The sequence below is a fragment of the Theropithecus gelada genome, chromosome 19 (genome assembly GCF_003255815.1).
Source record: "Theropithecus gelada isolate Dixy chromosome 19, Tgel_1.0, whole genome shotgun sequence".
In the NCBI taxonomy this organism is placed as follows: Eukaryota; Metazoa; Chordata; class Mammalia; order Primates; family Cercopithecidae; genus Theropithecus; species Theropithecus gelada.
In genome coordinates, this window is record NC_037687.1 from 26,091,972 (window position 1) to 26,111,030 (window position 19,059).

Genomic DNA, 19,059 nt, shown 5'->3' on the forward strand with positions numbered 1-19,059 from the left:
AAAAAAGGGCCGGGCGCGGTGGCTCAAGCCTGTAATCCCAGCACTTTGGGAGGCCGAGACGGGCGGATCACGAGGTCAGGAGATCGAGACCATCCTGGCTAACATGGTGAAACCCCGTCTCTATTAAGAAATACAAAAAACTAGCCGGGCGAGGTGGCGGGCGTCTGTAGTCCCAGCTACTCGGGAGGCTGAGGCCGGAGAATGGCGTGAACCCGGGAGGCGGAGCTTGCAGTGAGCTGAGATCCGGCCACTGCACTCCAGCCCCGGCGACAGAGCGAGACTACGTCTCAAAAAAAAAAAAAAAAAAACCAAAACCAAAAAAAAAAAAACAAAAATTAGCCGGATGTGGTTGCGGGCGCCTGTCATCCCATCTACTTAGAAGGTTGAGGCAGGAGAATCGCTTGAACCCGAGAGGCGAGGTTGCGGTGAGCTAAGATCCCTACGCTGCACTCCAGCCTGGACGAGCAAGACTCTGTCTTAAAAAAAAAAAAAAAAATTTCTGGAGTGCAGCCTTGGGACCTTTGCCCATTCTCCTGGCTCTGCCCATGACATTCTTTCTTGGGCCCTTTGCCTAGTCCACGGAGCTTCCATCTCCCCTGGAATATCAACTCTTCAGGGTGTCACTGTCCCGGCCGTACTGCGTGAAGGAGACTCCGTTTTATTTGTGTCCTTGGTATTCCTTTGTTCATCCCTTAGTCGCCTGTTCTCTCTCTAGACTGGGTGCTCCAAGAGGCAGAACTCTGGTTTTTGTTGTCATTGTTGTTGTTGTTTTGTTTTGTTTTTTGTTTTTTGTTTTTGTTTTTGTTTTTTTGAGACAGAGTCTTGCTCTGTTGCCCAGGCTGGAGTGCTGGAGTGCAGTGGCACGATCTTGGCTCACTATGAGCTTTGCCTCCCGGGTTCACACCATTCACCTGCCTCAGCTTCCCAAGTAGCTGAGACTACAGGCGCCCGCCACCAGGCCCAGCTAATTTTTTGTATTTTTAGTAGAGACGGGGTTTCACCGTGTTAGCCATGATGGTCTCGATTTCCTGACCTCGTGATCCGCCCGTCTCGGCCTCCTAAAGTGCTGGGATTACAGGGGTGAGCCACCACGCCTGGCTGTCGTTGTTTTGAGACAGTCTTGCTCTGTCGCCAGGTGGGAGTGCAGTGGCGTGATCTCGGCTCACTGCAACCTCTGCTGCCTGGCTTTAAGTGATTCTCCTGCCTCAACCTCCCGAGTAGCTGGGATTACCCTGTAGTCACAACAGTTGCTTTCAGAGGTACTAGGGAGTTAAGGCTTCAACACATGAATTGTGTTTGGCGGGGTAGAAGCGGGAGGGAGAGGGACACAATTCAGCCCCTAACATGAGGAGACTGGGGCAATGGTCCAGATGAAAAAGAACAAAAGTCAGTAGGGTGCAGTGGCTCATGCCTGTAATCCAAGCACTTTGGGAGGCTGAGGTGGGAGGAGTGCTTGAGCCCAGGAGTTAAGACCAGCCTGGGCAGCATAGTGAGATCCTATCTCTATTCAAAAAAATAAAAATAAAAAGGAAAAAGAAGAAAAGTCAAGAGAGTCAGGAGGAAGAAGGATACAACTTGGGGTCTGATGGGCTGTGTTTGGAGACTGGGTGGCAGTGGGTATCCCACTACAATTGGGACCCCCGAAGGGATTAGAACTGGTTGGTTAACTCCTTTGCTTGTGGTCTGCAGGCCATCTGGACCCGCTTCTTTCCTGCCTCCGAGGCTCTGAGGTCTGTTTTGGCCCAGGGAACTCTAGGAGACCTCCGGGTGGCTCGGGCAGAATTTGGGAAGAACCTCACCCATGTTCCCCGGGCTGTAGACTGGGCCCAGGCCGGGGGTGCCCTGCTGGACTTGGGCATCTACTGTGTCCAGTTCATCTCCATGGTCTTTGGAGGGCAGAAGCCAGAGAAGATTTCCGTCATGGGAAGGCGTCATGAGACAGGTACCATGTATCCTGGAATATTTAGTAGTGATGGGAATGACTCTGGCTCCCTCTGGGAGCACTGAGCTGGGGACAAGTCTCCAAGTCAATGAGAATTAGATCAGACACCTAGAAGAACAACTTTCCATGAAGCCAGAGACGATCAGAGTCAAGAGTGCAGGCGAGCACTATCCTGGGACTTTGCTATGTGATCTTAGCCAGCAACTTAACATCTCTGAATCTTAATTACTTTACTGGTAAAGTGTCACTAATAGGGTTGTCATGGGAGTTAATGAAGTAACTCCTGGGGCAAATGGCAGTTAATAAATACAAAATTATTATTTTTTGAAGCTGTCTCAGTGATCCTTTGCTACATAAAAGACTACCCCACTTGGCCAGGCGCGGTGGCTCGTGCTTGTAATCCCAGCACTTTGGGAGGCCGAGGCAGCCGGATCACCTGAGGTCAGGAGTTGGAGACCAGCCTGACCAATATGATGAAACCCCATCTCTACTAAAAATACAAAAATTAACTTAGGCATTGCGGCAGACACCTGTAATCCCAGCTATTTGGGAGGCTAAGGCAGGAGAATCGCTTGAACCCAGGGGGCGGAGGTTGCAGTGAGCCAAGATGGCACCACTGCACTCCAGCCTGGGCAATAGAGTGAGACTCCATCTCAAAAAAAAAAAAAAAAAAAAAAAGGTTGCCCCACTTTGCAGAAGAGGCCCTTGCCTTGGCTTCCACTCAGCTGGAAAGTATCCAACAGGGCATGAGCCAGCCAGATGTGATGCCCTTCCTCTTTGACCTTTAACCCCAAGAAACAAGAGGCAGTTCATGCTTTAATGCTCTATTAAAGTTACATGCAGCAGCAAAAAAAAAAAAAACCTACCACGAAACTTAGTGACTTCAGGCTGGGCATGGTGGCTCATGCCTATAATCCCAGCACTTTGGGAGGCTGAAGTGAGCAGATCACTTGAGGCCAGGAGTTCAAGACCACCCTGGCCAATGTGGTAAAACCCTGTCTCTACTAAAAGTGCAAAAAAAAAATTAGCTGGGCATGGTGGCATGCACCTATAGTCCAGCTACTCTGGAAGGTGAGGTGGGAGGATCAATTGAGCCTGGGAGGCAGAGGTGGCAGTGAACTGAGATGGTGCCACTGCATTCCAGCCTGGGGAACAGAGCCAGACCCTGTCTCAAAAACAAACAAGCAAACAAAAAACCTTAATGACTTCAAATAGCAATCATTTATTAGCTTGATTCTGTGCATTGGCAAATTGTGTCTGGACTCTGCTGGATGGTTCTTCTGCTGGTCTTACTCCTGCAGCTGCAGTCAATTGGCTGTTCAGCTGGGACTGGACAGTCTGGTACAGCTTCATTTATGTCTTACAGGTGGTAGGTGACTGTCTGGGAAGTCACCTTGATTCTCCTCCACCTGGCCTCTCCAGCTGGCTAGATACCATTCACATCATGGTGTGAGAATTCCTGATGTGCGAGCACTTTTCAGGCCTCTAATTACACCATATTTGCTGTTGACCCATTGGACAAAGCAAGTTACATGGCCAGCTCAGTTTTCAGAGATGGGCAAATAGACTGTATTTTTTTTTTTCATTTAAGATAGTGTCTCACTTTGCCACCCAGGGTAGAATGTAGTGGTGTGATCTTGGCACGCTGCAGCATCAATCTCCTAAATTCAAATGATTCTCCTCTGTAAGACCCCCAAGTAGCTGGGCATACAGATGCAGGCCACCACGCCTGGCTGTGTTTTTTGTTTTTTTGTTTGGTAGAGATGGGGTTTCCCCATGTTGCCCAGGCTGGTCTCGACTTCCTGAACTCAAGCAATATACACATTTTGGCCTCCCAAAGTGCTGGCATTACAGGCATAAACCACCGTGTCCAGCCATTTTTTTTTTTTTTTTTTTTTTGAGACAGGGACTCACTCTGTCATTCAGGCTGAGTGCAGTGGCATAATCATTGCTCACTGCAACCTTGACCTTCCAGGCTCCAGGGATCTTCCACCTCAGCTCCGGAGTAACTAGGATCACAGGCACAAGCCACCACACCCAACAAAATTTTTTGTTTTTTGTAGAGACGGGATCTCGCTATATTGCCCAGGCTGGACATAAATGTTGAACTCCTGGACTCAAGTGATCCTTCTGCCTCCACCTCCCAAAGTGCTGAGATTATAGGTGTGAGTCACTCTGCACAGCCAAGACTGTACTTCTTCATAGAAGAAGAAAACTGGCACTCATAGAGGAAATTATATTGGCCATCTTTGCAAACGGTACCACAGAAAACAATGAAAAGCCTGAACAAAACAATAGCTTGAAGGAAGCACTTTAGAAAACTCAGGAGAATCATTTGAACCCGGGAGGTGGAGGTTGCAGTGAGCCGAGATCGTGCCACTGCACTCCAGCCTGGGCGACAGGGCAAGACTCCATCTCAAAAAAAAAAAAGTATCTGTCTTGGCTTCATTCTTTTGCCTTGCCATGCAGGAAGTGAAGTCTGTCACCCAAGATTCCACAGGCAGGATTTGAGCCCTGTGCAGTCTCAGAGACTCTGCCCTGAGAGGCCCCTGCCCTAACCCAGGACTTCCCTCCAGGTGTGGACGACACTGTCACAGTGCTCCTGCAGTACCCAGGAGAGGTCCATGGCAGCTTCACTTGCAGCATCACCGCGCAGCTCTCCAACACAGCCTCCGTGAGCGGCACCAAGGGCATGGCACAGGTGAGGCACAGCGGGCCCAAGCGCTAGGGATTGTACCCCTAAAATAGAAGGGGGACAAATGGCCCCTGGAGCTGGATGAGGGCTTAACCAGCCAATTTCACATCATTACTAAAGAGTTCATCCTCCTTAACCAAGCCAAGAAGTGGGTTCTGGGCCTCTAGGCTCTCCTTACTTAGGATTAACCTATTGCTCTGTCAAATATCCTTGGACCTGGCCGGCACGGTGGCTCACGCCTGTAATCCCAACATTTGGGAGGCCAAGGCAGGCGGATCACCTGGGTCAGGAGTTCAAGACCAGCCTGGACAACATGGTTAAAATCCATCTCTACTAAAAATACAAAAATTAGCTGGTTGTGGTGGCAAGCGTCTGTAATCCCAGCTACTCGGGAGGCTGAGGCAGGAGAATCACTTGAACCCGGAAGGTGGAGGTTGCAGTGAGCTGAGATAGTGCCATTGCACTCCAGCCTGGGTGACAAGAGCAAAACTGCATCTCAAAAATTTTATATATATATACCTGGCCGCCATGGTGGTCACACCTGTAATCCCAGCACTTTGGGAGGCTGAAGCTGGTGGATCACTTGAGCCCTGGAGGTTGAGGCTACAGTGAGCTGTGATTGTGCCACTGTACTCCAGCCTGGATGACAGAGTGAGATCCTGTCTCAAATATGTATCTTCAGTCTGGAGGAGAAGCCAGTTATTCTCAACCATGCTTAGTGGGCAGTTGTGAACTTTGGAAGCAGAACCGGGGGAGAATCTGGGTGTTACCAAAGGTCAGCTTAACTGGCCTTCCTGGGGCCCTGTTGCTAGGAAAAAATCCTATTCTATAGCCAGGCATGGTGACTTACACCTGTAATCCCAGCGTGATTGGGAGGCTGAGGAGGGCAAATCACTTGAGCTCAGGAATTCAATACCGGCCTGGCCAACATGGTGAAACCCCGTCTCTACTAAAAAAAAAAAAAAAAAAAAAAAAAAATACAGGCTGGGCACGGCAGCTCACATCTGTAATCCTAGCACTTTGGCAGCCCAGAGCGGGTGGATCACCTGGAGTCAGGAGTTTGTGACCAGCCGGGTCAACATGATGAAACCCCGTCTCTACTAAAAATGCAAAAATTAGCGGGGTGTGGTGGTGCATGTCTGTAAGCCGAGCTACTCAGGAGGCTGAGGCAGGAGAATTGCCTGAACCTGAGAGGTGGAGGTGGCAGTGACCCGAGATCGCGCCATTGCACTCCAGGCTGGGCAACAAGAGCGAAACTCCATCTTGGAAAAAAGAATAAAAAATTAGCCAGGCATGGTGGTGGGTACCTGTAATCCCAGCTACTCGGGAGGCTGAGGCAGAAGAATCACTTGAACCTGAAATGTGGAGGTTGCAGTGAACTGAGATTGATCCACCACACTCCAGCCTGGGCAACAGAGCAAGACTCTATCTCAAAAAAAAACAGAAAGAAAGAAAAGAAATAAGAAGAAAACGTGATTCACAGACACACGAAGATAAGTCCTCCTCTCTAGGCCCTAAGAACACCTTGTTTCTAACCTCGTAAGGTTAGGGAGAGGTTTGCTGCTGGGGAGATAGACGGGATTTTTGTGTGACAGCAGCGTTGCTAAGGAACAAACTTCTAGCAACCAGAAATGAGGGAGGGTCCAGAGCTCCCTGGGGATAGACGAGACAAGCCCTTTGCCACCAGGTTTGAGAGGGAGGCCCCTGCGCACCACCTGGCATGTTCCTGGGGGCAGCCCCAGGAGCACCATTGGTGAAGACAGCAGCGCCACTTCCTCTCTCCCTCCAGCTCCTCAACCCCTGCTGGTGCCCAACCGAGCTGGTGGTGAAGGGGGAGCATAAGGAGTTCCTGCTGCCCCCGGTCCCAAAGAACTGCAATTTTGACAACGGGGCAGGCATGAGTTACGAGGCCAAGCACGTCCGGGAGTGCCTGCGCAAGGGTAAGGATATGGAGGGGTGGCGGGCACCAGGCTGGCAGAGGAAGGTTGGGCTCTTCCCCACCTGCTGTGTCACCCTGCTGCTTAGAACATCTCTCAGGAGGTTGCAGTGAGCTGAGATCGCACCACTGCACTCCAGCCTGGGCAACAGAGCAAGACTCTTGCTTCCCCCCCAAAAAAAGAACTACATCTCCCAGGAACCCCTGCAGCATCCATCTGCCTGAACCATGTATATTGTACCACATGGAATTCTGGGAATTGTAGTTATTTGGGTTTCGGGTGCGTGGGTAGGAGGGGTCCCTAACTACCCTATCCCCGCAGGTCTGAAAGAAAGTCCTGTGATTCCCCTGGTAGAAAGTGAGCTCCTGGCTGACATCCTTGAGGAGGTGAGGAGGGCCATTGGAGTCACCTTCCCCCAAGACAAACACTGATGTATCTCTGAATAAATAAAAACGTCGTTCCTATAGAGATCTTACATCTTCGTGGTAGTGGTTTGGCAGAAGCTGGAGAACCCAGTATCAAAGGGTCACTAGAAAATAATTTGGGCGGGGCCAGGCCTGGCAGCTCACACCTGTAATCCCAGCACTCTGGGAGGCTGAGGAGGGCAGATCACCTGAGGTCAGGAGTTTGAGACCAGCCTGACCAACATGGTGAAACCCCCATCTCTAATAAAAATACAAAAGTAGCCGGGCACAGTGGCGCATGCCTGTAATCCCAGCTACTCAGGAGGCTGAGGTGGGAGAATCACTTGAACCCAGGAGGCGGAGGTTGCAGTGAGCTGAGATCGCACCACTGCACTCCAGCCTGGGCGACAGAGCTAGACTCCGTCTCAAAAAAAAAAAAAAAAAAAGTGTATTCCCTCACTCAGTGATTGTACTGTTCAGAGGCGTGTAGCTGCATTAAAAGCCCTTTCTTTCCTTCTCTGTAACTGGGGTTGAGGGAGGGCTATCTCACTGGACTGGAGTAACACACACAGATAAAGCTGGCCGCCAAGTTAACAGGAAACACTATGTCTCTCAAGGATATGCTTTGTTTGTTTTTTTTTGAGCTGAAGTCTCGCTCTGTCATCCAAGGTGGAGTGCAATGGCATGATCTCTGCTCACTGCAGCCTCTGCCTCCTGGGTTCAAGTGATTCTCTTGCCTCAGTTCCCCGAGTAGCTGGGATTACAGAAGTGCACCACTACGCCCAGCTAATTTTTATATTTTTAGTAGAGACAAGGTTTAGTTGGCCAGGCTGGTCTCGAACTCCTGACCTCAGGTGATCCGCCCGTCTTGGCCTCCCAAAGGGCTGGAATTACAGGTATGAGCCACCATGCTGGCCAAGGACATGGTTTTTTTTACCCATGGAGAGACTTTGTTCTCTAAATTCATAAATTGTTGGAAATTCTATCAGTAAAAATGAAACATCTGACTCTTGCTTGGAGGATCTAATCCACTTGATACAGAGTAGCAGCCTTGATTTCCAAAGCAGGTGCAGCGCTTCAGATAAAGGGTTTCTGGATGCAACATTTCACATGTACCTTCTTGTTTCCAATGATTCAGGACACTGGTTTCACTTGACAGTCCTGACCCGATGTTGACCTTGCTTTGCTCTAAGCTATCATTTGGTTGTCACCTAAACTCTACCCTCTCCCTTTATCTTGCCTTTTTCTTTTCTTTTTTCTTTTTGAGACAGGCTCTTACTCTGTCACCCAGTCTGACTGCAGTGGTGCAGCTGATCACAGCTCACTGCAGCCAGGACCTCCCAAGCTCAAACAATCTTCCCACCTCAGCCTCCCAAGTAGCTGGGACTACAGGCATGCACCTTTTGTTGTTGTTGTTGTTGAGATAGAGGCTCGATCTGCTGCCCAGGCTGGGGTGCAGTGGCACGATCTTGGCTCACTGCAACCTCTGCCTGTCGGGTTCAAGCGATTCTCCTGCCTCAGCCTCCCAAGCAGCTGGGACTACAGGCGCGCACCACCACTCCCAGCTAATTTTTTTTGTATTTTTAGTGGAGACGGGGTTTCACCATGTTGGCCAGGCTGGTCACAAACTCCTGACCTCAGATGATACACCCACCTCGGCCTCCCAAAGTACTGGGATTACAGGTGTGAGTTAGCACGCCCGGCCCCCTCCCACCTTTCTTTTTTTTGTTTTAGTTGACACAGGGTCTCACCATGGTACAGCCCAGGCTGGTCCTGAACTCCTGGCTTCAAGTGATCTTCCTGCCTTGGCCTCCCAAAGTGCTGGGACTATAGGAATGAGCCATTACACCTGGCCCCTTTCTTCAGTTTTCAAATCAAAATGATCCTTCAAGGTCAAGGGGAAATGCCTCCTCTGAGAAGTCTTCTCTGAATGTCAGAGGCAGACAAGGTTTTTTTTTTTTTTTTTTGAGACAGAGTCTCGCTCTGTCGCCCAGGCTGGAGTGCAGTGGCCGGATCTCAGCTCACTGCAAGCTCCGCCTCCCGGGTTCACACCATTCTCCTGCCTCAGCCTCCAGAGTAGCTGGGACTACAGGCGCCCACCACCTCGCCCGGCTATTTTTTTGTATTTTTTAGTAGAGACGGGGTTTCACCGTGTCAGCCAGGATGGTCTCGATCTCCCGACCTCGTGATCCGCCCGTCTCGGCCTCCCAAAGTGCTGGGATTACAGGCTTGAGCCACCGTGCCTGGCCAACAATGTTTTATTTCTTTTCTTTTCTTTTTTTTTTTTTTTGAGATGGAGTCTCGCTCTGTCACCCAGGCTGGAGTGCAGTGGCCCGATCTTGGCTCACTGCAAGCTCCGCTTCCTGGGTTCATGCCATTCTCCTGCCTCAGCCTCCCGAGTAGCTGGGACTACAGGTGCCCGCCACTCATGCCCGGCTAATTTCTTTTTGTATTTTTAGTAGCGACGGGGTTTCACCGTGTTAGCCAGGATGGTCTCGATCTCCTGACCTCGTGATCCGCCCGCCTCGGCCTCCCAAAGTGCTGGGATTACAGGCGTGAGCCACCGCGCCCGGCCAACAATGTCTTATTTCTGTATGCTCCCCAACATTCAGTCATACAGTTATTGAATAACACATTTTGAGAGATAACTATGGATCAAGTAACATGCTGGTTTCTGGGAGAACTGAGGACAAATTAACCTTGTGGAAATTTTGGGTGGTTGAAAAAGGCCAACATTAAATTAAACACTGCACACATTTACAGCTGTGAGAAGCGTTATAAATCCTGAGTGCTATGGGAGTTTTTTTTGTTTTTTGAGTTGGAGTTTCCCTCTTGTGACTGAGGCTGGAGTGGAAGGTCACGATCTCGGCTCACTGCAACCTCTGCCTCCAGATTCCGATGATTCCCCCGCCTCAGCTCCCGAGTAACTGGGACTACAGGTGCCTGTCACCACACCTGGCTACTTTTGAATTTTTAGTAGAGATGGGGTTTCGCCATGTTGGCCAGGTTGGTCTCAAACTCTTGACCTCAGGTGATCCACCCATCTTGGCCTCCCAAAGTGCTGGGATTACAGAAGTGAGCCACTGCACCCAACCAGGAGCTCTTTTGAGAAAGAAGGAAGTCCAAGAGATCTTCCTGACACCCTAGTCTGACTCTGCCCTTTGCCTGCTCAAAACTTTCCCATGGTTCCCAGCTGCCTAATGGACATAGATCAAGTCCCTTCTCTGATAGGCCCAACCCCTTTATCATCTGATCCTAGCTCATTTTTCTGAGTTTTCCTTAGTTGCTATTATTTTCTTTCTAAAGTGACACGTCATAGTATTCACAAAGCACACAAGTCTTATGTGTACAGCTCAATGAATTGTAAATATATGTATACCTGGCCGGGCACAGTGACTCACGCCCGTAATCCCAGAACTTTGGGAGGCCGAGGCGGGTGGATCACTTGAGGTCAGGAGCTTGAGACCAGCCTGACCAACTTGGTGAAACCCCATCTCTATTAAAAATGCAAAATTAGCTGGGCGTGGTGCCTCATGCCTGCAATCCCAGCTACTTGGGAGGCTGAGGCAGGAGAATCGCTTGAATCTGGGAGGCAGAGGTTGCAGTGAGCCGAGATTGTGCCATTGCACTCCATCCTGGGCAACAAGAGCGAAACTCCATCTCAAAACAATAATAATAATAATAATACTATAATAAGTGTATACCCATGCAAACACCATTCAGATAAAAATATGGCATATTTGGGGCACCTGGGGAGTCTCTCTTGTGGCCCCTCCCTTCCACACCCTGCTGATCTATCAGCACAGATTAGTTTTTGTCACTTTTTGAACTTCATATTCCTTTTCTTTTTATACAAACACAAACACTCGAGTCATGACTGGGTGGGGTGGCTGAAGCCTGTAATCTCAGCACTTTGGGAGGCCAAGATGTGAGGATCGCTTGAGCCTGGGATTTCAGAGACCTGAGCAACATAGAGAGACCTCATCTCCACAAAAAAATTTAAAAAAATTAACCAGGGGTGGTGTAGTCCCAGCTACTTAGGAGGCTGGGGTGGGAGGCTTGAGCCCGGGAATTCCAGGCTGCAGTGAGCCCATGATTGGGCCACTGCACTCCAGCCTGGGCAACACAGCCAGACCCTGACTCAAAACAAACAAACAAACATACAAACAACAGAAAAGCAGGACGGGCGCGGTAGCTCATGCCTGTAATCCCAGCGCTTTGGAAGGCTGAGACGGCGGTATCTCTTGAACTCACAAGTTAAGAGACAAGCCTGGGCGTGGGCTCTATAGCGAGATCCAGGTCTCTACCAAAAACAAAACCACTCAGTTTTTAGTCATCTACAACGTCCTGCCTGGAAGCACGCTATTTTGGGCCCCTGAGCCTTTGCACTTGCTATTCCTTCTGCGCTGGGGAGGGCTCAAACCCTGCCCGAAACTTCTAAAAATGGTGCCTGGATAAATGAAGGCATCAGAGTTGCGACTGGACGGGCGTCTGTTGGATGGCGCCACGGCTGGCACTTATTGGGAGACGCTCATTGGACAATCACGTGATGGGACTAAGCCTCCCGAGGGAGCGAGGCAGGTGCGGTCACGTGACCCGGCGGCGCTGCGGGGCAGCGGCCATTTTGCGGGGCGGCCACGTGAGGGACGCACGTTCAGTGTGGCTCTCACGTGACCCGGGGCGCGCTGCGGCCGCCCGCGCGGACCCGGCGAGAGGCGGCGGCGGGAGCGGCGGTGATGGACGGGTCCGGGGAGCAGCCCAGAGGCGGGGGTGAGGCGGGAGGCAGACGGGCGGGAGGAGGGCGAGCCCCCTCGCCGGCGGGTCCCAGGATCCTTCCTCTCGGCCTGGGGCTGTGCGATCTCCAAGCATTGAGGGGCAGAAACTCCCGGATCGGGCGCTGCCAGACTCCAGCCCCCTCCGTCCTCGGAGGTTCCTGGCTCTCTGATCCCCGTACCCCGGTCCCTGCCTGTCTGGCGCTCTCAGACCCCCGAGAACTAGGGGATCTCGGAAGCCAAGCCCCCGGGCAGGCCCGGGCTTGTCGCCCGCACCACTTCCTGCCTCTGGCACTGGTGGGAGGGGCGGGTCTCGCCTCTGCCCCCTCAGGCCAGGGGTCGGGATGCATTTAGTGTTCCGCTACCCTCTTTCCCCAGGGAGAATGTAGGATACAGGCCCAGCCTCCTAGCCTTTCTCCATCAGGGACTCAGTTGTCTGGGCACCCCCGTCACTTTATCTGGTAGGGTCCCAGAGGTCCAGGGTCCCCAGCTCTGCCCTCCCTCAGGGACCGTGAGCCTCCACAGCCTGCTGATCCCCTAGAACCCAGGAGTCCAGGCACCTCTTCCCTTCCTTTCTCCTCTAGGGCCCACCAGCTCTGAGCAGATCATGAAGACAGGGGCCCTTTTGCTTCAGGGGTGAGTTTGAGGTCTGATTATTGTGGCACAGATTTGAGGACAAGTGACACCCCGTTCTGATTCTGCACCCTCACTCCATCCCCACTCTAGTTTCATCCAGGATCGAGCAGGGCGAATGGGGGGGGAGACACCCGAGCTGGCCCTGGACCCGGTGCCTCAGGATGCGTCCACCAAGAGGCTGAGCGAGTGTCTCAAGCGCATCGGGGACGAACTGGACAGTAACATGGAGCTGCAGAGGTGTGGGCCCCGGGACCCAGAAATCCAGCCACTGGGCTCCCTGAGAACGCAGGAGTCTCAGCCCCGCATTCTCCTCCTCCCCTAAGAACTAGAAGTCTGGGCCCTACAACTCAGCGCAAGCGTTCTGGACTCCCAGCCGCCCCCTCCGCCAGGATCTGAAAACCCTCCTTCAGGGAGTCATTTTTTCCACCTTCCTCGATGTCTGTCTTGTCCCTTTCCCTTGCCCCCCGTTGGCCTGTTGTTTTTCATTTCAGCCTGGCTTGGGCCTCAGTCTCCTCATCTTTAGTGTGCGGTGGATGTGGGGATTTCCACCATCAGCCTGATGCTCGCTCCCCGGCACTGGTTCTCCTCTCTCCTGCAGGATGATTGCCGCCGTGGACACAGACTCCCCGCGAGAGGTCTTTTTCCGAGTGGCAGCTGACATGTTTTCTGACGGCAACTTCAACTGGGGCCGTGTTGTCGCCCTTTTCTACTTTGCCAGCAAATTGGTGCTCAAGGTGGGCAGCTGCAGGGCAGTGAGCCCAGGGGTGCTCCCCTCAGACCTGTGAGGCCCTGGGGATCGTGGGATCAACCCCCTGCCGTGGCCCAGTGACCACAGAGGGCACGGAGAGAGATGGCTGTGCACTGGGTGTCTGCTTCTTTTATTCATTCAACAAGCATTTACTGGGCCTGCTGTGCGCCAGGCCTGTACCTGGCACCTGGGACACAGCACTGTACAAAGCAGGCTGCATCCCTGCTCTCAGGGACTTCACGTACAGGGGTGAAGTAAAGGGGGCAGTGTGATTTAGCAGAGTGGTCAGGAAAGACTTCTTTTTTTTTTTTTTTTTGAGACAGAGTCTCGCTCTGTCGCCCAGGCTGGAGTGCAGTGGCGGGATCTCGGCTCACTGCAAGCTCCGCCTCCTGGGTTCAGGCCATTCTCCTGCCTCAGCCTCCCGAGTAGCTGGGACTACAGGAGCCCATCACCACGCCCAGCTAATTTTTTTTTGTATTTTTAGTAGAGACAGGGTTTCACCATGTTAGCCTGGATGGTCTTGATCTCCCGACCTTGTGATCCGCCCGCCTCGGCCTCCCAAAGTGCTGGAATTACGGGTGTGAGCCACCAGGCCCGGCCTTTTTTTTTTTTTTTTTTTTTGAGATGGAGTTTTGCTCTTGTTGCCCTGGCTGGAGTGCAATGGCACAATCTTGGCTCACTGCAACCTCTGCCTCAGCCTCCTGAGTAGCTGGGATTACGGGTGTGCACCATTATCCCTGGCTAGCTTTTTTTTTTTTTTTTTTTTTGTAGTTTTAGTAGAGACAGAGTTTCACCATGTTGGTCAGGCTGCTCTTGAACTCCTGACCTCATATGATCCACCCACTCTGGCCTCCCAAAGTGCTGGGATTACAGGCATGAGCCACTGCAACCAGCCAGGAAAGACTTCTAAGAGCAGGTGACATTAAAGCCAAAGTTGGAATGACAAGAAGGATGCACTGATTTATAGTGATCAGGGGAAGAGGCATCAGGTAGAGGGAACAGCAAGTGCAAAGGCCCTGAGGTAGGACCAAGCCTTGTGTTTTGACGGTAGGGAGGAAGCCAGTGCTGCTGGACAGAGTGAGCTGGGGGAGACGGTGGGAAAGGAGGGCACAGTTGGGCAGGGGCAGATTGTGTGGAGTTTTTTGGGCTGCTGGAAAGACTTTTTTTTTTTTTTTTGAGACAGAGTCTCACTTTGTTGCCGAGGCTGGAGTGCAGTGGCACCATCTCAGCTCACTGCAACCTCCACCTCACAGGTTCAAGTGATTCTCATGCTTTAGCCTTCCAAGTAGCTAGAATTACAGGCACGTACCACCATGCCTGGCTAGCTTTTGTATTTTTAGTACAGACGGGGTTTTGCTGTGTTGGCCAGGCTAGTCTCAAACTCCTGGCCTCAAGTGAGCCGTCCACCTTGGCCTCCCAAAATGCTGGGATTACAGGCGTGAGCCACTGCGCCCGGCCTGGAAAGACTTTAAATTTACTCTGAGTGTGATGGGAGTGATTGGCTGGTTTTAAATATGGAAGCGACGTGACCTGATTTATGAATTTAAGGGATTATTCTAGGAAGTATAGGTGCCCCTTGACTTGCAATGGTGTTACATCCTAGTATTCCCATCATAAATTGAAAAAACATAAGTTGAAAATGCATTCAATCTCCTGATAAACCCATAGTAGGATCAAAATTGTAAGTCGAACCATCATAAGTTGGGGACTGTCTGTATAGCAAAATGTTCATTGTAGAATCTAGGTGGCAGTTATATGGCTGTTAACTGTGGAATTCTTTTCACTTTTCTTTATGAAGATTCTCATAAGGAAATACGGTGGGGGAGGTGGTGAAATGATCCTGGCTGTTGGCCAAAAAGAGATCATGGGGTACAAAGGCTGAAGCAAGGAGGCTGGAGAGGTGGCACCTGTCATAGTCTTGCTGAAAGATGACAAGCCCAGGCCCGGGTGGTAGCAGCAGAGGTGGGTGGGAGGGATTTAAAGAGGTGGGGTCTTGCTCTGTTGCCCAGACTGGAGTGCAGTAGTGATCATAGCTCACTGCAGCCTCAAACTGCTAGGCTCAAGCAGTTCTCCCACCTCAGCCTCCAGAGTAGCTGGGACTACAGGAGCATGCCACCATGCCCCACTAACTGTGGCATTAGCCTTTTTCTGTAGAGATGGGGTCTTGCTATGTTGTCCAGGCTGGTCTCCAACAGGGAGGGATATTTCTTTTTGGAAGGTTTGTTTGTTTGTTTGTTTGTTTTGAGACAGAGTCTTGCTCTGTCACCAAGGCTGAAGTGCAGTGGCGTGACTTTGGCTCACTGCAGTCTCGACCTCCCAGGTTCAAGCGATTCTCCTACCTCAGCCTCCTGAGACGCTGGGATTACAGGCGCCCACCACCACACCAGCTAATGGGAGGGATGCTTCTTTTTTTTTTTCTGAGATGGAGTCTCACTTTGTTGCACCCAGGCTAGAGTACAATGGCGCGATCTCGGCTCACTGCAACCTCCACCTCCTGGGTTCAAGCGATTCTCCTGCCTCAGCCTCCAGAGTTGCTTGGGATTATAGGCATCCGCTACCACACCTGGCTAATTTTCGCATTTTTAGTGGAGATGGGGTTTCACCATGTTGGCAGGCTGTTCTCGAACTCCTGACCTCAGGTGATCTGCCTGCCTCAGCCTCCCAACGTGCTGGGATTACAGGCATGAGCCACCGCGCTCGGCCAAGAGGAATTATTTCTTGATGTGTTTTCAAGATTGAGCTGATGGGGCTTGAAGGTTGGCGGTGAGGGGAATAGTAGTGCAGGTGACAGTGGGGCCACCTACAAAGCAGGGATGACAGAATAGAAGTGGCTAGATAAAGGCTGAAGGAGAAGTCTTGGGAGTCGGGAGAGAAGGTCAGGGATCCATGGGCAGGGGCCAATCTTCTCTGGCCGGGCGCAGTGGCTCACGCCTGTAATCCCAGCACTTTGGGAGGCCGAGGCGGGCGGATCACGAGGTCAGGAGATCGAGACCATCCTGGCTAACACGGTGAAACCCCATCTCTACTAAAAATACAAAAAATTAGGTGGGCGTGGTGACGGGCGCCTGTAGTCCCAGCTACTCGGGAGGCTGAGGGCGGAGAATGGTGTGAACCCGGGAGGCGGAGCTTGCAGTAAGCTGAGATCTGGCCACTGCACTCCAGCCTGGGCGACAGAGCGAGACTCCGTCTCAAAAAAAAAAAAAGAAAAAAAAGAAAATTCCTCTCTGGGGAAGTGACATTTGCGCTGAGCGCTGAAGGGTGAGAATTTGCTTGGTTGAGGCCTGTTTAGGTGGAAACAGGAGCACATGAAGAGGTCCTGAGGCAGGAAGAATTTGATGGGAATTTTAAAAATTAAAAAAAAAAAAAAAATGGGGCCGGGCGCGATGGTTCACATCAGCACTTCGGGAGGCTGAAGCACACGGATCACCTAAGGTCAAGAGTTTGAGACCATCCTGACCAACATGGTGAAACCTGTCTGTACTAAAAATACAAAAAAAAATTAGCCCAGTGTGGTGGCAGATGTCTGTAATACCAGCTGCTTGGGAAGCTCAGGCAGGAGAATAACTTAAATCCGGGAGGTGGAGGTTGCAATGAGCCGAGACTGCGCTATCGCACTCCAGCCTGGGCAACAAGATCAAAACTCCATCTCAAAAAAAAAAAAAAAAAAAATTAGCCAGGCATGTTGGCAGGCACGTGTAATCCCAGCTCTTTGGGAGGCTGAGGCAGGAGAATTGCTTGAACCCGGAAGGCAGAGCTTTCAGTGAGCCGAGATTGCGCCACTGCACTGCATCCTGGGTGACAGAGCAAGACTCCATCTTAAAAAAAAAAAAAAATGGAAGCAGCTCAGTGAGGCACAAAACAGGAAGTGGAAAGGTGGAGTGAGGTCAGGCTAGAGCCTGCACACAGGGCTTGTGGGCTGCGTTGTGCCTTCAGGTCTTCATCCTGAGGGTACTGGGGAGCCACAGAAGGCTCAGGGATGGGGCAGTTGAGAGTAACATGATCTTGTTTACAATTTTATTTAATTAATTAATTTATTTTTTGAGACAAGACTCTTGCTCTATTGCCCAGGCTGCAGTGAAGTGGTGTGATCTGGGCTCACTGCAACCTTTGCCCCCTGGGTTCAAGTGATTCACCTGCCTCAGCATCCCAAGGAGCTGGGATTACAGGTGCCTGCCACCACACCCAACTAATTTTTGTATTTATTTGTTTATTTTGAGATGGAGTTTTGCTCTTGTTGCCCAGGCTGGAGTGCAATGGCGCGACCTCGGCTCACCGCAACCTCCACCTCCCGGGTTCAAGCGATTCTCCTGCCTCAGCCTCCCAAGTAGCTGGGATTACAGGCATGCACCATCATGCCTGGCTAATTTTGTGTTTTTAGTAGAGATGGGGTTACTCCGTGTTGGTCAGGCTGTTCTTGAACTCCCAACCTCAAATGATCCACCTGCCTTGGCCTCCCAAAGTGCTGGGATTACAGGCATGAGCTGGCGCACCTGGCCATGTTTACAATATTTGAAGCCGACTTCAATTGTGGGTGGCAGAAATCTTTGAGGGGAGGCAAAGAATTGAGAAAGGAGGCTTGGGGCCACCATCCCCAGGCACTTGGGACAAGGTTCGGTCCCTAACATCCACTCCACTCCCCACAGGCCCTGTGTACCAAGGTGCCCGAACTGATCAGAACCATCATGGGCTGGACACTGGACTTCCTCCGGGAGCGGCTGTTGGGCTGGATCCAAGACCAGGGTGGTTGGGTGAGACTCCTCAACCCTCCTCACCCCAACCACCGCCCCTGCCCCACTGTCCCTGCCCACCCGCCACTCCTCTGGGACCCTGGGCCTTCTGGAGCCGGTCACAGTGGTGCCCTCTCCCCATCTTTGGATCATCAGATGTGGTCTATAATGCATTTCCTTATGTGTCTGATCAATCTCTGATTCATCTATCCCACTGACCTCCCGGTGACCTCTGACCTCACTGTGACCTTGACTTGATTAGTGCCTTCTGCCCTCCCTGGAGCCTCCACTGCCTCCGGAATTGCTCAAGTTCATTGATGATCCTCTGACCCCAACTCTTTTTTTTTTCCCCACTGAGAAGGGGGTGTCGCTATGTTGCCCAGGTTGGTCTCGAACTCCTGGCCTCAAGCGATCCTCCTGCCTCAGCCTCTCAAAGTGCTGGGATTACAGGTGTGAGCCACCATGCCTGGCCTGAGCCCAGCTCTTTAATGCCCATTCATGTTAGTCCCCTGCCCACAATCCTGCCTTCTGACCTCCTCCTGCCTCCCTGATCCTGCCTGTGCCTGCCCAGGGGCTGCCCCTGGCCGAGTCGCTGAAGCGACTGATGTCCCTGTCTCCAGGACGGCCTCCTCTCCTACTTTGGGACGCCCACGTGGCAGACCGTGACCATCTTGGTGGCTGGAGTACTCACCGCCTCCCTCACCATCTGGAAGAAGATGGGCTGAGGCCCCCAGCTGCCTTGAACTGTGTTTTTCCTCCATAAATTATGGCATTTTTCTGGGAGGGGTGGGGATTGGGGGACATGGGCATTTTTCTTACTTTTGTAATTATTGGGGGGGGTGGGGAAGAGTGGTCTTGAGGGGGTAATAAACCTCCTTCGGGACATACTTTGGCATCTGAGTCACTGGGCCTCTGCCCCGCTCCCTGGCACATCAGGAGCGGCAGGCCTGCCGTCTGCTCACCGAGAGATACCTGCTCGGGCCACTCAGGGACGTGGGGCTCTCTGCATTCCCTTGACATCTTTTTCTGGGGTGCCCAGTGGGGTCTATGGGTTAGGGATGAGTTGGTCCCGGGCCTGCCCTGCAGGAGCCCACAGTCATGAAGGGAAAGGAAGGTGACTGGTGGCACATCTGTCGCAGCCCAGGACGATCTGTGCAGGACAGAGGCAGCGGCCTGTGAGACCTGAGCAGGCGTGTGG

The 19,059-nt window shown here is 51.8% G+C and overlaps 2 protein-coding genes across 7 annotated transcripts in view; both read left to right on the forward strand.

Moving 5' to 3' along the window:
• The window catches only part of DHDH (dihydrodiol dehydrogenase), an 11,090-nt gene extending 4,059 nt beyond the window's left edge, over positions 1-7,031 (forward strand). The window contains exons 4-7 of the mRNA XM_025368124.1: positions 1,690-1,942; positions 4,519-4,643; positions 6,427-6,577; positions 6,896-7,031. Coding sequence (XP_025223909.1) covers positions 1,690-1,942; positions 4,519-4,643; positions 6,427-6,577; positions 6,896-7,005 — 639 coding nt within the window. The 3' untranslated portion in view covers positions 7,006-7,031. The remainder of the gene's footprint in view (positions 1-1,689; positions 1,943-4,518; positions 4,644-6,426; positions 6,578-6,895) is intronic.
• Positions 7,032-11,094: 4,063 nt separating this feature from the next.
• On the forward strand, positions 11,095-18,749 carry BAX (BCL2 associated X, apoptosis regulator). Of its 6 annotated transcripts, none has more exons than XM_025369298.1 (6): positions 11,095-11,748; positions 12,335-12,386; positions 12,477-12,623; positions 12,985-13,120; positions 17,778-17,882; positions 18,433-18,749. In XM_025369298.1, the coding sequence occupies exons 1-6, from the start codon at positions 11,715-11,717 to the stop codon at positions 18,622-18,624; spliced, it is 666 nt and encodes a 221-aa protein (XP_025225083.1). In that variant the 5' UTR covers positions 11,095-11,714; the 3' UTR covers positions 18,625-18,749. The 6 variants fall into 6 exon arrangements, with proteins under 6 accessions (XP_025225083.1, XP_025225085.1, XP_025225086.1 ...); XM_025369300.1 differs by having other exon boundaries at positions 18,482-18,746; XM_025369301.1 differs by having other exon boundaries at positions 18,521-18,746.
• The last annotated feature ends 310 nt before the right edge of the window (positions 18,750-19,059 follow it).

Coding starts and splice junctions, on each gene's coding strand:
- BAX (XM_025369297.1), top strand. CDS start 11,477: ATGGCGCCACGGCTGGCACTTATTGGGAGACGCTCATTGGACAATCAC. Junction 11,749..12,476: donor GGAGCAGCCCAGAGGCGGGG/GTGAGGCGGGAG, acceptor TCCCCACTCTAG/TTTCATCCAGGATCGAGCAG. Junction 17,883..18,481: donor TCCAAGACCAGGGTGGTTGG/GTGAGACTCCTC, acceptor CCCTGTCTCCAG/GACGGCCTCCTCTCCTACTT.